This window comes from Colletotrichum truncatum, assembly GCF_014235925.2.
Source record: "Colletotrichum truncatum strain CMES1059 chromosome Unknown Contig_0002, whole genome shotgun sequence".
In the NCBI taxonomy this organism is placed as follows: Eukaryota; Fungi; Ascomycota; class Sordariomycetes; order Glomerellales; family Glomerellaceae; genus Colletotrichum; species Colletotrichum truncatum.
This window is the reverse complement of record NW_027222399.1, coordinates 1,617,528-1,638,596: the sequence shown is the minus strand read 5'-3', so window position 1 is coordinate 1,638,596 and position 21,069 is coordinate 1,617,528. Positions and strand designations below refer to the sequence as shown.

The 21,069-nt window shown below is 49.5% G+C and overlaps 5 protein-coding genes across 5 annotated transcripts; 2 read left to right on the top strand and 3 right to left on the bottom strand.

The window, feature by feature from the left end:
• Positions 1-555: 555 nt before the first annotated feature.
• CTRU02_203411 (pab1 binding protein) lies at positions 556-3,404 on the bottom strand (the record flags this gene model as incomplete). The annotated part of the gene is made up of 3 exons (XM_036724035.1): positions 556-2,803; positions 2,858-3,233; positions 3,290-3,404. 3 exons carry the CDS (start codon positions 3,402-3,404, stop codon positions 556-558), a joined length of 2,739 nt encoding a protein of 912 aa, XP_036584149.1.
• A 2,274-nt stretch (positions 3,405-5,678) lies between these two features.
• CTRU02_203410 (cytochrome b-c1 complex subunit 2) lies at positions 5,679-7,248 on the bottom strand (the record flags this gene model as incomplete). The annotated part of the gene is made up of 4 exons (XM_036724034.1): positions 5,679-5,774; positions 5,830-6,668; positions 6,727-6,901; positions 6,988-7,248. 4 exons carry the CDS (start codon positions 7,246-7,248, stop codon positions 5,679-5,681), a joined length of 1,371 nt encoding a protein of 456 aa, XP_036584148.1.
• A 753-nt stretch (positions 7,249-8,001) lies between these two features.
• CTRU02_203409 (RNA polymerase iii subunit rpc82) lies at positions 8,002-10,182 on the top strand (the record flags this gene model as incomplete). The annotated part of the gene is made up of 4 exons (XM_070204204.1): positions 8,002-8,010; positions 8,069-8,131; positions 8,225-8,968; positions 9,025-10,182. The coding sequence occupies 4 exons, from the start codon at positions 8,002-8,004 to the stop codon at positions 10,180-10,182; spliced, it is 1,974 nt and encodes a 657-aa protein (XP_070061967.1).
• A 628-nt stretch (positions 10,183-10,810) lies between these two features.
• Positions 10,811-12,117, top strand: CTRU02_203408 (mitochondrial carrier protein; the record flags this gene model as incomplete). Its single annotated transcript, XM_070204203.1, has 7 exons — positions 10,811-10,874; positions 10,946-10,983; positions 11,051-11,092; positions 11,163-11,410; positions 11,473-11,650; positions 11,709-11,963; positions 12,034-12,117. 7 exons carry the CDS (start codon positions 10,811-10,813, stop codon positions 12,115-12,117), a joined length of 909 nt encoding a protein of 302 aa, XP_070061966.1.
• A 2,689-nt stretch (positions 12,118-14,806) lies between these two features.
• Positions 14,807-16,591, bottom strand: CTRU02_203407 (uncharacterized protein; the record flags this gene model as incomplete). The annotated part of the gene is made up of 2 exons (XM_036724031.1): positions 14,807-16,010; positions 16,092-16,591. 2 exons carry the CDS (start codon positions 16,589-16,591, stop codon positions 14,807-14,809), a joined length of 1,704 nt encoding a protein of 567 aa, XP_036584145.1.
• Between the last annotated feature and the right edge of the window lie 4,478 nt (positions 16,592-21,069).

Genomic DNA, 21,069 nt, shown 5'->3' with positions numbered 1-21,069 from the left:
ACGGTCCCTCGTGGCAAGCTATCCACAAAGGACAGCCTGGACCTTTCATTCCTGAAATATAACCTTCTGTCGGGTAACAGATGTGGTGCTGATAGAGTATAAACTCACTGATGGCCCTGACAATGTAATGGTTTCAAATATCCATCGCTGAGCATGCTCCTCCACATCTGCCGCATGCCAACATGCCTCTCTCCACAGCGTCCGCCCGGCTCTGCGAACAAGGTGAACATTTGAAATTCGGGAGCTGTTCGGACCTTGATATTGGTGAAGATGGCGCTTCGAGACGCCGAAGGTTACCTGTGCCATGCTATTTATTTGTGTCCTCATTTGGCCTCTTCAGACCCGTCAGGAGTACGCCCTGGGCCACCAGCCGGGACCGCTGGTCCTTGCTGCGGCCCTTGGTGCTGTCCGTGGTTGTTGAAAGGCTTAGCCCCGTAATTACTGCTTCCACTTCGATGTTGTGCACCGTACGAGTGCATTTGAGAAGGACTTGTCCCGAAGTGTTGGGGTCCCGGATTGTTGTAGCCCCTGCCAACTAAGCTGGACGTTAGCAACTTATTGGAATCGGGCGCCAGGCACTATCTTACCCTGACCGCCGGGTTGCTGTGGGGTAAAGGCCGGTTGCTGGTACTGCACGTTGGGACTCATGCCGTACACCGGTTGACCCTGCTGCGAACCTTGGTGAGCCATCATGGGCGCGACTGGTCGCCCGGGGCTAGGGTAGCCGTTGGATCCTGGGATAGGTTGGGGTGGTGCAGCGTTCGGAGGCATGAATTGAGTGTGGCCTCCAGCGTACATCGGCATCTGAGGAGCCGGTACCATACCCTGGGGGTTGATGAACTGAGGCATCATTGGTCCTCCCATTGGCCCACCAGGCTGTTGTGGCATATACTGATGGTTGTTGGAGAAGTTTCGGAAGCCACCCATGTTCGGCGTACCAGGTCCTACAAATGGTTGCATCATGGGCTGATTGTAAGGAACTTGGGCGGAGCCCATGGCCGGAGTATAGGTAATCGGCACCTGGGCCATCCGAGGGGAGGCAAAGGACTGCGCTGAGTTGGAATGCATCATCCGGTGGTCATCCATATTCTGGTACGGTCCATGGGGGACATGTGCTCCATGTTGGTTCTGCATTGGCATAGGTGGCATGTGAGGAGACTGGCGTGGACCCATACCATGCGCAGGCTGCTGCAAATGGAAAGGAAGCTGGTGCTGATGGGCATTAGGCACAACGTGGGTGTGATTTGGTGTAGCCATAGACGACGAGGCGAAAGACTGGCGCTCGAGAAACTCCTTCGACGTGAGATGCATGGTGGAATCGGGCTTTTCGTTGTCCTGAAGCTGTCTCCAGGTAGGTGGAGTGTCGTAAGACGGCCTGAGGCCATCGTTATCATCCCAGTTGCGACCCTGAGGCGGCTGGAACGTCTTGACATGGGCGAGGATATAACACTTCTTCACGTCAACCGCCTTGGTCTTCCGGCGAATCAATTGGCCGGCAGGCGCTGGGTTGGATGTGGTTGCCGCTTCAGTAGCAGCAACGTTGTTAGTCGCAGAAGAACGAGGGCTGGATCCTGCGCTGGGGTGGTTGTTGGGGTTAAACGATGCTGCAAACGGGCTTGGCCTGAATTCGTGGCTGTTGGGGTTCAGCTTGCCGCCGATGTGGCTTGGAACACCACTAATACGTCGAGCGAATGGTGCATCGTTGTTCGCTGGCCCAGTCGGCGGCAGGCGAACATCCTGACCGCCAGCATGCTGCTGGTTCGGAGCCTGCGACATTTTCTGCTGCTCTACGTTGCGGAGGCGCTGTGCCAACGGCTGGCGATTCTGTGGCGCCATATGCTGTCCTGATCTATCGTTTCTGTACGTCTGGGCGTGATACTGGGGAGACGCATAGGACTGACGAGCATTGGGATGACGGTTCGGTACATTGGAAGGAGAAACCGTGTGCTGTGCAGGAGTTGGGCGGCCAGTACTTCTTGTGTCGGTTCCAGTAGCAGCAGTAGCAGACTGGGTTGCTGGAGAGTCAGTAGCCGGCTTAGCTGCACCCTCCTTTGACGGAGTGTCCTTTGGCTTTGTAGTAGGATCTGCCTTCGCGCGAGCAACTTCTTCAGCGTTCAAGAGTGCCTTTGCCTGGATCTCCTTTTGTTTAGCTGGATCCTTAGCAATGATACCAATCAAGTCAGTCGGGACAGGTGTGGACAGCTTAAAAGTGTCGGCGAACTTCTTCAACTCCGTCAACTTGACTTCCTTATCAGCCTTTGCCTTACTGCTTCGCACTTTTTCGGCATTTTGCCGCTGCTGGCTTGCAAAGGTCTTGAAAGAATTGAGTACATCACGCTCTACCGTTGAGGCGGCACTTGGTGCGCCCTCCTTAACTTGGGGGGATATAGTACGACTGGTGGCCGCCGAGGGACGAGTCGGGACAGGGGACTTGTCAAGAGCCTTGACGTCGCTAGTTTTGGTGGCAGTCGCCTTGGCATCCGATGGCTTGGGCTCGGTTTGTTTGACTGGCTCTTGCTTAGGAGCAGACTTCGCGGCGGGTTTCGATTCAACAGGCTTGGGTGTTTCTGCAGACTGGGCAGCACCGCCCTTGCTTGCCAATTGGCTTAAAAGCTTCGCATCCTCTGGTTTAACCGTAGTCTGCTTTTTCGTGGGCGCTCTAAGCTGCGATGAGATGATCGCCGGATCGACAGGGGCACCTGCTACTGTCGATTGCGAAGAAGGTGCCCGCTTAGCTGGAGGGGTGTACTTGTTCTCGCGGGTTGAAAGAGGGGGGAAATCCTGGCGGCGAACTCCACTGTACCTAAAGGGCTGTCAGTATAGTCTGCTTAATCAAAAAGTGACGACGTGAACCTACTTGTCCTCTTCATCCCCACCTTGGTCGTTACCACCGCCACCAATGAAATCCATTACACGCTCCTCGGCAACATGGGCCGTGGTGGGCAAGCTGCGTTCGATCTCTCGTGCTTTACGTTCTGCAGCGGCCATACGCTCCCTGTACTGAGGGTGACTCTTATCGATAGTAGTAGTGTATATGTTCTCGTCGTAGTCAGTCTTCAGGCCGAAGAGCCGCTCATTCTCCGCAAACTGATCCCAAGCTCCGCTGCTGGAGGACTTCTCTAGACTGCCGTCGATACCGTCAGAGGAATCGGGGACCCATGGCTGAAGGGTTCGCTCGTTGCCCAGGCGGCTGTTGGAAATAGCAGTATCTGTCCGGAAACCAGATCGAGTGCCTCAATCATGGTTAGCTTTAAGTCTTACGGCGGAGACAATGTCGATAGGGGCAGACCATTTTGACCCTTTCCATCGGCCTTACCCATAGCCGAGTCTCTCTTGTTGAAGGGCATATTGTTCTTATTGCTGTTATTCCCGATATCACTCTGCAGTTTCTTGGGAGGCACCATCTTGCGGCCTCGGGCTGTCGAGGTAGTACAGGAAGAGATCTTGCGACAGCAGTGCCACCTCGACTACCAATGACCTCCAGTCCCCTGCATGTAGGTTAGCCCAACTGATTTGAGTGCCCCCGCAACTATTCAGAGACATATGGCTAGAGAGAACAAATGATGTAGACTGGTGATAGCTGATGGTCGTATCGAACCACATAAAGGGGGGATGTGTCGCGATATTTCTGCGGGACCACGCACCTTGCGACGGGAATTGGAGGGTAATCGGTTCGTTGGGCTCGAGAGGAAACAGTCACCGTGGACTGTAAATCGTCGATGTACTCAAACAGAAAGGCCGCAACCGGCTCTGCTGTTATGGAGAGAGTTACCTGCGAGAGGTCGTTGACCACTGTTAGCTTCGGAAGTCCAATAGCGGGGGAGGCCCATCAAGGACAGGTAGCTGAAAGTCACAGCTGAACAGCTGCTGGGAAATATGGGAGACAACGAATAAGAGAAAGGAAAACAGTGCGAGAGGGAGACAACGACTGGAGAGAAAAGGAGATGATGCCGCAACACCCTCGGACTAGGGCTCGAGGAACAAGAGGCGAAGAAACGGAGGAAGTAAATAGGATGGGCTGCGTGTCTCACCTGGTCGAGGTAACTCGTATCGGTACTGCGAACAGGCTCCACGAAGGCCTAAAGATAGGGGAGAGAAATGAAGGCTTCCCCAATTATCGTCCAGCTGCAAAAAGACACTGCACGAACAGAGTCGCAATTGGGCGACAAGAAATAGAGGGTTGGGGAGGAATGCAGGCGCGGAAGACCAGCGTGGATCGTGGGCGAAAAAAGGGCGAGCTTGAGGGAGTTGGCATTGGGTGTGGAGGTTGAGGTGAGGTGAGGTGAGGCTTTGTTTTGCCAGGCCAGTCCGGCCAGTCCCCTACCGCACCTTACCCGGACTTAATGTGCCCTGGTGCGGTTCTGTGCTGTGCAGTGTGCTGCGCTTTCCTCCCGCTCCTCACGGGTCCAGTGGTGCTCACTCTGGGTACCTTCGTCGCCAGTGGACGTGCCCTGAAGTGCGGTGTACCCTGTGCCTTGTCACTTGGGTCCGGGGGCTAGCGAGGAAAAGGTGTGGTGTGGGTGCGGGTACGGCTAGTGCTCCCGGGGATGGCCACAAATGAGTGGCCCTCTTCCTCAGTTCAGCCCCTCGAGCCAAAAATACAACTACCAGGGCAGACATCACCTCACCTTACAGTGTTGGCAATGCTCCCTGCCTTGATTTGGTGTACCTGAACATCAATAATGCATCCAAACTGCGGTCAGATGTGTATTCAAAAAAGTTCTGTGACTTATTATAGAAACTCTCTTTTTTCCCCATTTGCTTTCATCCCACGATAACCCTACATTTGTCTGTACCAATTGACGATCGTGGCTCAACCCCCAATTAAGGGGGACCGTGCTCGGTATTGTCCCCCTCATGTCCAAGCATTGTTTCGAGCAATAATCAGTTAAAGACTCCGTAGTCATTCGTCACCTTCAATTCCAAGTGCTTTCTCTCATTATTAAGCTATCAATTCCTTAAATGACTCTCATACGATCTTTCAACCTTGTTCGTTGACGTAGTTCTACCAGCAGAAATCTTTCCGTTTGTGTGGTATGTCGGTTGAAATGATTGAGAAACAGCATCTTCGGTTTGTCCTTTCAATCCACTTTGCATGTTACAACCTGTCTTATGCTTGATACTTCCTCGGAAGTACTAAATAAAGTTGTCGGCCCGTCTAAATCTATCAGCTTCAGCATAGTCCCAGTTCCAAAGGTTGTTGATCGTGAACATGATTCAGACCAACTTAGGAGACAAAGGACTACATAAATGGGTCTACCCTCTGGGTTTTCTAAAACGGACTCGCCCAATTTATTACGCCCAAAGAAGAGAAAGGAAACATGTGTAGAATCAATGTCTGGTTTGTTGACGGGCATGAGACATGGCACAGTGGAGGATTAGCCAACAAGTTTTTTACTCCATGCATGGAGGCATCACGCCCTCGCCAACTAAACCTCAGTCATTACATCTCCCCGAGAAAAGAGATGCATCCAGGGGAAGACCTGAAGGACAGGATTGGCTTCAAAAAGAACATTAAAAGTGCAATATGGCAGACGGAAGAATCAGACAAGCTAGGCAGACACAAGAAAATTCTACTACATATGTTCACAAAGGATACATTTCCCCAATCTACCGCAAATGCTTGACTGTTGATACACGGATCGTTCCACTGCTACGAGGCCAGACCCATTTCTCGTTTACACCCGAAGGCCAAGCTCCTCAGCGTACGGCAGGGCGTACAGGTCACCAACCGCAGCAACGCTAGCCTTACCGTCCAGAAGAGTCTTTGTCGCCTACAACAATGCGTTAGTCAGATAACTTGGGAATGAAGCGACCAACTGTACTTACCGCCTTAAGCTTTTCGACCGTGACAGACTCAAAAGACTTAGCAGCCTCAGCAGCGTCAATGGCCTTGCCACTGTGGACGAGGCCGGATCCAGCGAGGAGAATGCTGCCGCTGCGCTTCTCGGTAGCTTCCAGAGCGTCAAACTTAGCCTTAGCAATAGCCTTGGTAAGATCCTCCTTGCTGACGGAACCCTCAGAGATGCTCTTCAGGGCCTTGACAGTCTCCTGAGCAGCGTTACGGACGGCGGCGGCCGAGCCAGAGAGCTGAACAGCCAAGAGACCAGCATCAGAGTAGGAAAGGTTAATAGTCGAGGTGGACAGGCCGGGGGCGGGGCCGACAGCCTTGGAGATCAAGCTGAAGCCAGGGGACCACTTAATGTTAGACTTGCCACCGAGCAGAGCAGCAAGAACGGCGAGCTCAGGAGAGGCCTGGCCATTGGTGGCACCGGGGAAGGCAATAACGAGGGCGTTGCCGTTGGTGCCATAGGTGCGTTGCTCACCGCCATAGTACTTGGTGGCAGTGGTGTTCAAAGACAGCTTGCCAGAGGAGCTAGAGGGAACAGTCTTGAAGAACTGCTCGGCCCACTTGGTGACGTTGGCGGCAGAAGCTCCATCAGCAACAAGGGCAATGTTGGGCTTGGCGTAGGCAGCATCGGCGAACTCGGAAACGGCGTACTCGCTCAAGTAGGGCTGGACGGGGATAGAGGGCGTAAGGTTGAAGGGGGAGCCGAGTCCAGAGTGGAAAGCGACAGAGTGGGCGGCATCAAGGGCCTGGGCAACGGCGCTGACACCAGACTGCTTCAGGCGAAGGACGGGCTGAACCTCCTCGTGGAACTCGTGCGCTAAACAACCATCAGCAAGGCGAGTCTAATCTCAGCCAATTGTGCAGGCAATTCTCACTGGTATACTTCGTCTGGGAGACAACTTCAGCGAGGAGTTCCGTGAAGTAAGGAAGGTCATCGCGGAAGAAGCTGGCCTCAAGGACAAGAGCTTCACGGGTGTGGTAAGAGGTCAATTGGCTGCCAAGGAGTTCGGATTCGCGAATGATGCGCAGACCAGAGCGCTTTTGTGTGTTCTGGTGATTGAAAGGCATGTCAGCGCATTGTTTCTTTTTGACCAACCCCAATGGTTAAAAAGGGTGGTTCCGCGTTGCATCCATACCTTGAAAGCGAAGGACTCAAGACCAGCGGCCAGACCGGGAAGAGGTTGGTATCTAGTACCAGCCTTGGCCACAATGGCAAGCTTGGTCGTCGGGCCCTGAGAATCTCTCGCAGCAACCTTAACACCGCCAACGTCGGAGGTCTCGAAGGCACCAGAGCCAGCAGAGGCGCTGGCGAACCGGCGACCCGAGATGGTGCGAGCACAGCTCGAGTGGCGGAGAGCCTGCTGCGCAGACCTCGCAAGAGTCGGTCTAGAAATCATTGCGGTGATGGGGTTGCCGAGAATTGGCAGTTCCGATTTGCGTGACGCTCAATTCGTCGGAGCTTCAACAAGAAAGTGCCTCGTTACAATCCCGACCAATTTTCGATCCATCGAACGAGGTTAGCTACGGGTCATTTGTACTGTCACGTGATTGAAAACTGCCATCTTCCCGAGCCACCAATGAACGTTTGACTGATTACCTCCGCCGTCTCCACCTATTGTGCTGTGCGCACTGAAGAGTGCGTTTATGTAATCAGAGTCCTGGGTTGCCCCGAGGGAGTCCGTCAGCCACAGCAATGTCCCGTCATACTACCAATTGACGTCTGTATTCCTCATTTAGCATAGGTTCATCTTATCCTTACCTAAGCAGTCTTGCCTCAGGTGTGGCACGACACTAAATTCACCTTATCCACTTCTGAGGTTCTAGCCACACTCACACCCACAAGAGAGAGTCACCAGGTCCTGAAAGCTCCATGACTCTGTCGGCGACTCGGCGCTTTCCTTCGACCTTGTCCCCCACCCCGCCTTAGGTGGCCGCTTAGAAAAAAAAGTTCCATACTTTGTTCAATTCCCTCCCCCAGTCGAACGCGACACAATCTACGACCACAATCTTACATTTTTACAGTCAAGTGCTTTTCTCTACATTACAGCGCCGGTCTTGTATTACTTCAATGCCTTCGCGGTAGTCTTTGTTCAGCTCTAGGGATAGTGAGAGAATCTCTAGAGTAGATTGGTTCCTGAAAACATTCCACAATGCTAGTGGTAAGCCCTTACATCTCGCCCACTCGACGGATTGTCGTTTTCCTAAACTTTCTGCCAGACTAAGCACGGCGCGGAGCTTTGCGCTCACCTCGTCAACGACATATGCGGCGAGCTGCCTGCGGTAAGGGGTCCTCCAGCCTTGCTGTCCTGGAGGTTGCACTTCCGCGGCGCAAAGGTTTTGCTATGTAATACTAATAAGCCGTTTTCCCCTTAGCGAATTCTAGCCGTTCTCTTCAGTAAAGGAAGATCGACTATTGCACAACTTACTCAGACCACAGGTCTGACCCCACGACAGCTGCGCCACGGACTCGCAGTTCTTGTCCAACAGAATCTCGTATATCACCAGGCCGATTCTAGCAACACGATTGCCACTTACGAGGCCAATCCTGATGGGTGCTACAACCTTATTAGAGCCGGAAAGATCATCGAGATGGTCGGCATCGAGTACGGCTCTGCAGAACAGGAAGTAGTCCAAACAATTATGCAGTTGGGACATGCCAGAGTTTCCGATCTGGCGCAAGCGTTCGAGACCAGAAACGGGGCGGCCACCAACGGCGATTATACAAATGGGCACGCCAATGGAAATGTTTCTAAGCCAAAAATCAACGGACATTCGTCACATTCGTTTCTCGACCTCCACGCCATCCTGAATCGGCTGGTTACGGCTGAGATCGTGGACCAGGTCGGCCCAAAGACATTTAGAAATCCTGAAGATGTATACCGTGAGATCGAGGAGGAAGTTACAAAAACAGCACCAGGAGAGAAGATGACAGCACGTAATAAGGAGCTGATGCAAGGCGAGGTTGCGAAGCGGCTCCGAGAAGCTCGCGAGGAGAGCAAGAAATTGAAGCGGCAACTGGGGCGAGGTGCTATCTTCCCAACCAAGCGGAGGAAGCTTTCGAACGGCAAGGGAAAGAGGGAAACTTCGGATTTTGAAGAGGACGTGCCTGAACTTGAGGTGAGTCCCTTCCTAAATTGCATTTTGCGCATACATCTCGCTGACTGATCATTAAGCCACACGTTGTCTTGAGGGTAAACACTGAAAAATGCCTCGTCGAACTGCGCAATCAGCGTCTCGCTCAATATGCTGCCGACGCCTTCGGCGAAGCAACTGGTCACGTTTACCACACTGCCTTGCGTCTGTTGACTCAGCAAATATCCCGGTGCCAACTCGACCCTAAGATCGATACTGATACGACCGACGGCGACGGTCCCAGCCAGAGTGCACGGCAAGTCAGCGTCACGAGTCTTGAAATCTTCGATAGCCTCGATGAATCCGTCGATGTTTCTGTTGGAGTGGGCAAAGCTTCAGCAGATCAGATCGATTTCCGCAGTGCCGAAAAAATTAGAGCCACACCTGGCCAGCTTATGTACGACTCCGATGATTCATTCGACGAGAGTCCAAGCACCGCGAGAGCTCCTGTTCGTGCCCAAACAAATGGTGCTAGGAGAGCCGATTCAGACGACAGCGATACTGAAGGAGAGGGGTCTGGGTCTCGCGAAACTAAGGTCAAGTTTGAGGAGTCGGCCTCAAATGGTAACCGGCTGGATCAAATGCGACAGCATCTATTGCTGCTAGCAGAAAGCAAACAGGGCTTTTTGCGCCATTGTGGCAGTCAAGGCCGAGGGCAGTGGACAGTTGACTTCAAGCCCTTGTTGGAGGGGTTGAAGCAAACAGAGGTGGATGCCGTCATTGAGCAGTCTTTCGGCAGGCATGGACTTCGTCTGACACGAATTCTTCGTGAGAAGGGCAAGTTGGATGAGAAGATGCTTCCTTCACTTGCTCTAATGAAGAAGCAGGACGTTCAAGGCAAAATGCTTGCCATGCAAATGGCTGGTTTCGTCGATGTGCAGGAAGTTCCAAAAGATGCCAGCAGAACAGCGACGCGAACCATGTTTTTCTGGTTCTTCGACATTGAAAGAATTGAGAATCAACTCGTCGACGATTACTACAAGACAATGCTCCGATGCCTCCAAAATCTGGAGGTGCACCGATATCGGGAACGTAACATTCTATCTTTTGTGGAGAGACGGGACGTGAAGGGCAAGGAAGAAGAGGTCATGACTGCCGAGCACTACAACAAGTACAGCAGTTATTTGGACCTGCAGAGCAAACTGCTTGGCCACGTTATGAGGATGGATGACCTAGTTTCAGTCTTCCGAGACTATTAGCCAAGGAACTGTGTCTATACTAACGATGTATGTATATGCACTGCCAAAAGTTTGTATGTCGAGTTGAAGCGGGTCCTAGAGTTCTGGCACCCAATGGTAGTAGCAGAGGGTCAACGGAAGGAAGGCTATTGAAGGGTTACAATACAGGAGTGAGAGAAGATGTTAGATACCCAAGGGACCAAAAAATGAAAGCGCCGTCTATCCAAGACTACAATGTCTCGATTTTTGTTTTTCACAGTTTAGTTTAGGGCATAGTCTTGTCATGTTAACCAGGAAAACCGGCGTGCGCTCTCACTGGAACAATCCGACCGGCCGTGAATCGCAACGGTCGGAGCTGCCTTACCAAGAATTGTGCTTCGGCGCAACCCCTGGCATGCTAGTCTCCACTTCCCGGCGCTCGGCGCTCAGGGGGGCATGTCCTTGCAGGGCCAGCAATTAAGCTGCGAGTTCGGGCAGAGTGGTGAGTAAAAATTTCCCAGCAGCCTCCAAACCTGTCCTGCTCTTCTGCGAATCTTTTCCCCCTCTTCCGAGTGCCTTGCCAGTCGACGATAGACCTCCGGAACCCGAACCTCTTCAATCAAGGATATCCAACTTCTTTTTTTGATAACCTCTAGCATCTGTAGACAAGATGTCTCCCCCTATGGCCGCAGGAAAGGAGAAGGAGTCGAACACCGCGCGACTCCTGGGTTCTGGTACGAAACTCTTATTTTGCGCCCGCGTGCTACGCGAAAGTTCGCCTGTGCTGACGACAATATCTGAACAGGTTCCGCTGGTATCGCCGAATTGGCCGTCTTCCATCCTGTAAGTTTTCTTTACATAACAGAAATCGTTTTGCCATTCCAAAAATGGGGACTAATACTTAGCTTAGGTCGACACCATCGCGAAGCGATTGATGAGCAACCAGACCAAGGTACATCGAGCTGCAGTGACCCGGAACTGTAACGAATAGGATGCAAGGCTGACACGTTACCCACGCGAAGGTTTCCGGTATGGATCAGCTCAACGCTGTCATCTTCAAAGACAAGGCCTCTGCACCCCTCGGTCGCAAGTTCGTCTCGCTGTTCCCCGGTCTGGGATACGCTGCCGGTTACAAAGTTCTGCAAAGAATATACAAGTACGGTGGCCAGCCCGTTGCTAGGGACTTCCTGAACCAGCACTACGGAAAGGATTTTGAGAATGCTTTCGGCAAGAAGACTGGCAAGGCCATCATGCACTCTACCGCTGGCAGGTGAGCTGATGCCGCTGAAACAAGAATATCTCGAAGATTGAACTGACAGACGACGAACAAAGCTTGATCGGTATCGGAGAGATCGTCCTTCTTCCCCTGGATGTCCTAAAGATCAAGAGGCAGACCAACCCCGAGGCGTTCCGTGGCCGTGGTGTTTTCAAGATTGTCGCGGATGAGGGCTTCGGTCTGTACAGAGGATGGGGCTGGACTGCCGCCCGTAATGCTCCTGGTTCCTTCGCGGTATGCGTCTCCTGAGCTCCAACATCATGTGGCGTGTGGCTGACTTTTTACGAAACAGCTGTTCGGTGGTTCAGCCTTCACCAAGGAATATATGTTCGGTTTGAGCGACTACAACAAGGCGTCGTGGTTCCAAAACTTCATTGCCTCTATCGCCGGTGCTTCCGCCTCCCTTGTCGTCTCTGCTCCTCTCGATGTTATCAAGACACGTATCCAGAACCGTAACTTTGAGAACCCCGAGTCCGGCTTCAGGATCGTCTCCAACATGATGAAAAACGAAGGTGCCGGTGCCTTCTTCAAGGGCTTGGTCCCCAAGGTAAGTAGCAGTCACATACAACTTTTGTCATTCTTCCTTGGCTGATGTTTTTCCTTTTTTTTTTTTTTAGCTTCTGATGACCGGTCCCAAGCTGGTCTTCTCCTTCTGGCTGGCGCAGACCCTCATCCCTGCATTCGATAACATGCTTAAATAAACACAACAAGCAAAGAACCTCGATAAGATAAGGCGTTTGATGGATAGACGTGGAGTCTGGAGCTGAGCCTGATAGATGGCAGTTGCCGTAAAGACTTGACGAGGGATTATAGACAAAAAGAAATCGACGTCAGCGACCACCCAGAAGAAGGTGGCTTGCGGCCAGATAATGTACAACACTTAGGATATGTTCTGATGAAGACCAATCACCTCTGTTTAATAGATACACATACCAACCTGATGACGTTCTTGTCTGGCGGAGACCCTTCGTTCCACTTAGTCCCTAAATCAGACATTTCGGATCATGAGATCACTCAACGGTACTCTGCTAGGCTTAGCGATCAAGTATCACTCCTATCAACAGCCTATAGCCTCTGAGCTACTCTTTTTCTGGGAATCTTCTTTGTGTACTTTAGCCAGAAACAGAGACAGGACGGGGAATATTGAATAGCAGACAGGCAACTTTCCAAGAACAAACTTAGCCGTATTTCTTACTTTGATACCTTTCAATAGATAGTTGAGCGGAATACTTTGCAAACGCTGGTGTTTGACTCAGTCTACAGGACAATCAAAAGTGATACGGTGCTAAAGACTACCTTGAAGTGGGTTACTTGACCAAATTCTTAAGCTGACCAGAATCCGTATTTGGGACCAAAACACCGGAATTGTTGTCGAAGAAAGAGGGGCGCAAGAACCTTAAGCTATGAAAGCTTCCGAGATCAGTGACAGATAACAAAAGACCTCCTGAAACGACTGGCACTTTGTCCCAAGACGTGTCGTCTGGGTTCCTTTATTATCACGACCTCATGCAGCTTAAGCGTAAACATGTCGAGACTAGGTGCATTAGATGATCCAACGCATGATGTGATGTGCTTTTCGAAATATCACTATCGTTCAACTGACCATGAAAATAAATAAGTCTCTCCACGGCTGTTAATTGTGACGGGACATTACATTAAGTACAAGCGTCCTTCGACCTATAATCATGCCCGAACATCCATGAGCTGTTTTTGGGGACCTTAACATTGACTGCAGGGCGTCCATGAAACAAAATATCGATCAAGTTCCTCTGAGCACACTTCTGTTACAGGTACTGAGGGAAGGTCTATTATAAGTCGCAAAGGTTTATAATTCAGGACCCAAAGTGTAGCTTAAAGCGTGAAACTAGCCATGGAAGCTTTCACGAATAGGAGACTTCCGAGCTAAGGGGTTTCTTTGCAAGAGGAAATTTGGCTTGATTCTGCTAACTACTGTTTTCACCACAGAACATATAAATGACAGTCTTGTACGTCAGCTAGAGCTATTCTCACGTGACTAGCATTCGCAAACATCTCCCTTAACAGTACGTCGTCGCGACATTAACATTGTAATTGTTGGTTTGTAGAATCCATGGCCATTATTGACTTCATGCTCACCAAAGTTATCATAAGGATTATTCTGGAGTTGGTCGAACATGGATTGACTTTATGGAGTTATAGCCAATCAGTAACAGACAGTGAGCTTCTTCCCAGTCCCATATCTACATTATAATCCACGAAATTTGGAGAAATTTGGGCCGCTCTGTGGCTCGCAATGTATCTGTAGCCCAACAGCCAATAATGGGGTACTCTTGATAGTCTGAGTCTTATTGCGTTACAGGGGTATGTTTAACCGTCGCCCCAAAGTTCTCTTCTCCAGCCAGGGTACCAGTCGTGTGACTTACTACATATGTATATCCCATAGAATGCCATTGGGTTACAGGTGCATTGAGAGCCACAAATCGGTTCATACTTGTCCATATTCTGTGAGAAAAAGGACGAGTTTGAAAAAAAAAGCTCAGACTGTATGTTCCTAGTCGGTCATAACTCTATGAGCCATGTACCTGTAGCCGAATGGCATTCAATCGGATAGTACACATATATAAGAGGGCAACTTATGAAATCCCTTGGTTCATCCTATCGAGGTCCAGTTGGCTACGGGTATAAATAGTACAGTTACCAGTTTATACCCACTTTTTTTCCCCATCACAACAGGTATAAATGACAATTTGCCATCAACTCCTATGTTTCCCAAATTGCATTCTTGTAACCCTAATAATTGCTGGTATCTATCATGGCTAGAATCTGTAAATTTAACAGGTACTATCCAATAAGATCGTTCGGTTTATTAGAAATGTTCTCGGCTAATCTCTGAGTGACTAGTTCCCTTCACGACGTACCTGCAGCCAACTGGACCTCGATGGACTAGTACAGCCAAAACTTCAAGAGCAAACCATTTGTCATTATCACTGCTCTGCAGCACGCTGACATAGTCACAAGAGGTTGTCGGAACGTATGAGCCTTGTAACTTATCTCAAGCCTCTTTTTGTTCCGTAAATTAACACGGAGGGCTTTTCCTGGGGGCCGTGTACATCTTCAACTTAGCGGTTTAAGTGCAGCTACATCCTAGTTGTCACTTCGTCAACTCGTTTTACAACGTTCATGTCTTTGCGATGCAAGCTTCTTTTATATTGCCATGGCATTATATTGACTTCTAGAAATTATCCCCTTATAGAGTCGCTATCATGTACTACGGTACCAATTGATTGTAGGTACATGTATCTGAAGTCGAAGTTTGCTGAACCGGTCCAGCAGCTGCACGTTGCAATCAAAAGTTGCCGAGCCGCCGCACTTTATCAATTCCGGAGACGGTTACTGTCACGACTTTGTTAATCACCTCTTTTCCATGGCTTGGTCTGTTTTAGAATGGAAGCTCACCTGGCTTCTTTTAAATCCCACCATCTGAGCCATCTCCGTCCAGAACCCCTTGGCCGTGCCGATCAAAGAATCCTCATAGGCATCAATCTGTGGACGTTCCCAAACAAGATCAAGCTCGTGAGGTCGGATATATCTGGTCTTTTTCAGAACCTTCCATCCGGTGAAGAGAACCACAGCCACAATTTGCATGGTGTAGTTTTGAAAGAAGAGCGCCAAGTTCCACGGCCTGAAAGCATAGTAGCCGTAAACAAAAAGGATAATAGTCTGAGCGACTAGCGCGATCCAGGCACCATAAGGTTGAAAATACCCATAATAGGGACGAGTCTTCCGATCAACCCCCTGGGCTACACATGCTTTATAATAATTGATAAAGGTGATAGACATGATGATGAAGCTGATCAGGCCACCTCCAGTTATAAGTGCAAGCAGCCAGGTCATTACAACAGCTGAGCTGTTGCTGACCTGCAAAAAAGAGAGCAAGGGAAAAAGCATAACCAGACCAAGACAGTAAATCGGGGTCCCGCTCTTATTGCAATAACGGAGAAAGCCTGGGGCCCGGCCTTCAAGTGCTAGCGAGTAAAGTGCTCTAGTTGCACAGTAAGTGTAAGTATTTCCAGCCGAGAAAACGGACGTGAGAACCAGAAAGTTAACAACATGAGGCAAGACACCAATCCCGAGGTTCTCCATTGCAATGACATAGGGAGAGGCAGCAGCAGTGGAACTGTCACCTCCACTGAAGTAGAGCTGGACAAGGGCAGGATCATTGTACGGCACAACGATGCCAACAGTCAAAGCTCCGATTATGAAGAAGATGCAGAATCGGTAATAGACCGTTATGAAAGCCGATTTTATGTAGACGGTGGGGCGCTGAGCTTCCGCAGCTACCATGGAGATGTATTCCGGGCCGACGATGGTGAAGCAAGCGGTGAAAAGAGCTGCAAGGAACCCCTCAAAGCGGCCAAGGTCGCCACTTGAGAGATAAGTCGCAAAGACGCCGGGCCCCGAAAAGTGTCGGAAACCGTAAGCATCCCTTTGAGGATTACCGCCGACCATTGTGACAAAAGTGAAGGAGAAGAGCAAAACAATCAAGATGAGCTTTCCGCCGGATAGCCAAAACTCAGCTTCGCCGTATCCTCGAACCGCAAGAACGTTGATTAGCCTGCTCATGGGAAATCAGTATCAGTACACCAGTGAAAAGTATTGATGACAGTGCAAAAAAAGAAAGAAACAAAAACGTTACCCATAGAGAACGACCACGGCAGCACAAATCCCGGCTGTTGGTCCAGGCTTTAAAAACTCGTCACTCCAAAAAGAGAGGACAGCATTGAAAGCTGTAATCTCAAAGGGAATAAGGATAGCTTCATAGAAGAAGAAGTTCCACCCAGCCACAAAGCCGAGCGCGTCATCCACCCAGTATCCAGCAAGGCGAATGAACCCACCAGCAACAGGCATGTATGTGTTCATCTCGGCTGCTGAGTTGTTGACCAAGGCGACAATGAGGGTGTAGAGGGAAAACGATAACAAAAGACTCCCAGGTCCACCTTTAGCGAGTCCGCCACCGATGCTGATAAAAAGCGCCGTTCCAATAGATCCGCCTGCAGCTATGAGCTGGATTTGACGGTTATTGAGTCTACGGTGTAGGTGGCCCCCGTCGTCTTGGGTATTGTGGTTTCGTACGCTACCACGGTGGGTAGAGACTTCATCTCGTGATTTTGCCTGCTTTTCTGCGTCTGAAAGCATTGTGTGTGGGTATTGGTAATTTTGAAATACTAGCCAACCAGGGGGGAACAACACGTAGTGATAGCACGACAAGTTAAAGAAGAGGAACAAAATGGGCTGGCCACAAGTTTATAACCCATCTAATTTGAAAATGAAGAGACAGGGCAAGCCTGCTTGGACGCAAATTCGAGTCTGGGGACCACCTACAGAAACCACTCCGCTTCCCGACTCATTAGCTGGAGAGATTTACGACACGAAACTTACTTGCTTATCACAGACTGAAAGTTCCAACAGGTACTTGACAGCCGGGTTCAAGCCCAGGGTTCAGCTTCAAACAAGTTGAAATTGGCCTTCTACGGTTGGCTGTAGCCCATATGCTGTGCTTCTCCGCTGTTTTACGCCAGTATCCAAAAAGGATTCTACCCAGTCTAAGCACTAAATACGTCATTTAACCAGGGACCCTTGTATGAAGAGTCTCAATCAATGAGTGGTCTATCGACACTATTAGAACCGAGATTCATGGCACTTCCTAAATCGCGGGGGGGAATTTCCATGATTGATTGATTGATTTATTCCTACTCGGTTATGAAGCCGCTCTTATGCCAGCAGCTATGCCCGGAAAGCGGGGTTTGGCAGGTAGCCGAAGCGTCGACAATGAACAGCGACGCCCCACTTCGCCCTGATGTTGCATCAGGGCCAGCTATCCCCAAGCTCCCCACTATGTTCTCTATTCTGTGTGTTTGTGCCCTCTGTTGAAGAAGTGTGTTGCTCTCCTGTCTGCTTTCTCGCTTTTGTGTTGCTCTCTAGAATGCTTGTTTTGCGTCCTCCTGCTTCGGTTCAGTTGGTGCTGGTAGCACCGTACCTGGTTCTTTGTACCTACAGTCTCCCCCCAGCGCTCAGCTTTGTCTCTTTGTTTTGTCCGTATCCTCCCGGACTTGTATGTGCCGTTTTCTCAGTTGCATCTGTAAATTCTTTGTTGCCTCCTGCCGGGTTCCTATGTGGCCTCTTGTTTCTTGCCTGTTGACCACTATTGCCCTCCACCACATTGGCCCAAGGGTCTTCCACGAAGCACAATGCTCCACTGACTCCGACATGTTCGATTACTGGGTATGAGAGCTCCCGCACAGATTCCGCAGACATTGTCGCGCGTTGAAGGGACACCAATCCTTCTTCGCAAAAGGGGCGACAGGGGACCAGTCTGTCTGTGGTCTGTAGTATTGTGTGGCATCGATCGTAGCATGCCTAATGCCTGGTGCTTTCTCCGTGCGGAAGGTGATACTGTTCTGTCGGACTCATCTTCGTCGTTGTGGGACGTTGCAAACTTTGTCGGGGGTGACAGGTGACCCAAAACCTGTCGGCGGCTGTTGTGTTGAAGTTGATTGTTTGGGCGCAGTCTTAGTGCTTCGTGTAGCGGCTTGTGGCTCGCCTGTGGTGGTGGTAACAGTGTTGTCTATTGATATGTCGTATTTTGCGGCTTGCTCTCAAGTTTTTCATTGTAGTCGGGGCGTGCTCTGCGGCCATCTTGGGCCCCTTTGGGACGTAGAATCAAGGCCGAGGATGGCATTGCATCGAAGGGGGCTCTGTGGCCGCGAGCACGCGTATTTGGGGCCGTTTTTGCTCCGATTTTCAAAAATTTCGTTCTCGCTGTTGTTGATGTTTTGGGGGGAATTTCCATATTGGTGTGGAGTGGTAATCTTTAGCGTGTGATAGATCGGAGGAAGATGTAAAATCCCGGTCACGTGCCTTGCTTAAGAGTAATGTCACGCAGTCAATTTGCCCACCACTTATGGGGTAAAAAAAGATGCTTCCATTCCTTAGAGACTGTCTAGGGGTTATTGGGTTGATTATATAACCGTCTATTCGGTAATTACCGATTTGAAGGTTTTCATGCACAAAATGACATCCCCGTTAGTTTTATATGGGAAACAATAGCCGGGTGCATGGGTTGAATGCATGCCCCGATATATGCAGTGGTCCGTGTGACACACCCCCTCAGAGAGGCAACCTGTTGTAGGTTGATTCTCTGTATTCTCATTCAAATACAGAAATGATACTATTCAGAACTCCGTATACTTACTACCAAATTCCAGATTCATACTGCGTTCTTCTCGATCAAATGTTCAATATTCGCCATACCCAATTGGGCGATAAAGTGGTTGTGTTTTTGGGCTGGCATTGCTTTAGTCATACCGTCTGCCACCATTTCGTTGGTTGGAACCCATTGAAAGTCAATTGATCCCTTCTGTAATTCCTGGCGAAGCCATAAGTTGTTGATATTGATATGGCGTAATTTGCTAGTCGCTTGGGGTCTTTCAGCAATCAATAGTCGAAGAGTTTGCTTATTGTCGCATTGCATGATGTATTTATCATCTAATTGGAGATTCAATTGTTCCATGAGTCGAATGGTTGCCATATATTCTCTTGTGGCTGCTGTCAAAGCAGCAAGCTCAGCTTCTGTGCTTGAAGTGACTACTCTTCGTTGTTTGACTGCTTTCCAATGAATTGGACCTCCGAATAGCATCATCACATATCCTTGAGTGCTTTTTCGAGTGACAGAGTCATCAGCGAATGAAGCGTCTGAGGCGCAGTAGAGGACTCCTTTCCCTTTGCAGTTGAACTCGATAGCGAGGTATTTGTTGTCCTCAAGATATTGTAAGCATTCATATGCTGCTTTCTGGTGTTCAGAAGATGGATTTGATAGGAATTCTGCTAGTCTCGAGCTTGTTCGAGCTATATCTGGTCTGCCAATCACTCCAGCATAGTTGATTGATCCAACCTTCCGTTGATAGTAGTTGATTTCCTCTGGCGTAGCCTGACCAGGACTTGGGACCAGGTTATCTATTGCCATAGGTGTTTGGCGTCGCTTGGTTGAGGTTCTGATCTTGAATTCTTCAGTGACCTTAGATATATAGTTGTCGAGACTCATCCATAGTTGACGGGTTTTTCGTTCTCTTATTATTCTGACTCCTAGGAAGATACTCAATTCTCCCATATCTTTCATTTCATACTCCTTTTTGAGTTGTTGAACTGCTTCTTTTACTTTGGTTTCATGCTTTTTATGGTATATAACCCCAATATCGTCCACAAAGTGGAATACTATGAAGTATTGATTGGTGTAGATACAGTCATCTTCTTGGAGTGGGATAAGGCCAAGCTTCTTGAATGATCTCTCCAGATTCTTTTGCCATAGCAGTGGGCTTCGTCTCAATCCATATAGTGCTTTTCGCAGGGCAAGACAGTATCCCTCTTGTCTGAATCCTGGAGGAAACCAAACATAGACTTCCTCATCAATTGTGGCATGTGTAAATGCGTTGACTGCGTCCAATTGAAGAGTCTCTAAGTCAAATCTCGCCACAATTGCCATGAGACTTCGCAGCGATATACCAGCAAGCGTTGAGGCATAGGTCTCTAGTTCATTTGTCGGTTGGAGATCTCCTCGAACACAGATCCTCGCTTTGAACTTCTTGAGATATCCTTTGCTGCCCTTATATGTGAATACCTACTTCAATGGGATAATTCGCTGAGTGTCTTGATCAATATTGCCAAGATCAATCATTTCAAACGTGCCCATTTGCCATAGTGATCTGTTCTCAATATTCATTGCAGCAATCCATTTGTGACTGTATTGGTGTTTGATCGCTTCACTGTAATTCTTTGGAACTGGTGGAAGTGTCTTTTGGTGTGGATTGCCTAAATCATCTGCTGATGCATCCCATTGATCTCTTCCTTTTACTGTATCCGTAGATTGCAGTGTGAAGTGGGATTCTCTTGCTCTTCTCAGTCTTTGTGATGATCTTGTTGCTTCTGGTGGCTGTTGATTTGTTTGACCAAGAGGGGCTGATCGATTGTAGATGTTGTGATTTCTGCTGCCACGAGGTCTTCCCCTTCTCGCTATGTTTGGGATTACTGTGGAGGAATCTTGTGGTATGATTTCTTCTGGTTCCAATTCTATGACTGGTGTCTGTTGTAGTTCGAGTCGGTCTGTTGAGGTTTCCTCTATGGTCTCACTTTGATCCGATTGTTCTGGAGTTGGCGATACTTCTGGAGTTTCTGGAGTCTCCCTCACCCCCTCAGTTGTTTGAGAATCTGACAGCTGTACTGTTGGTGATAGAGAAGTGGGTGTAGGTAATTGAAAATCCCCTGATTCTTTCTCCTGCATCGGTGTTGCCGGTGTTGTTTCTTGAGCGGCTGGATTCGAGGCGGGTAGTGGCCCGGTAATATTATCGCTGAAATCTTCTCCATCCCAGCCAGCTGTGTCTAGGTCTTGTTCAATTGGATTTGTGAATGGGATATCCATTTCTGTGAACTGGAATTCAAGTTCCATTTGGCTTAACTTGCTGGTATCCTCAATCCTTGGATCATACAGCGTGTTTTCGTCGAAAGTAACGTCTCTAGTTCTCATGACTTTTCCTATTGCTGGGATCCAGATTCTGTAGATATTTGTGCTGTCATAACCATATAGATAGCCAATATGAGCTCTTGGCGCAGTTTTGTTTGAC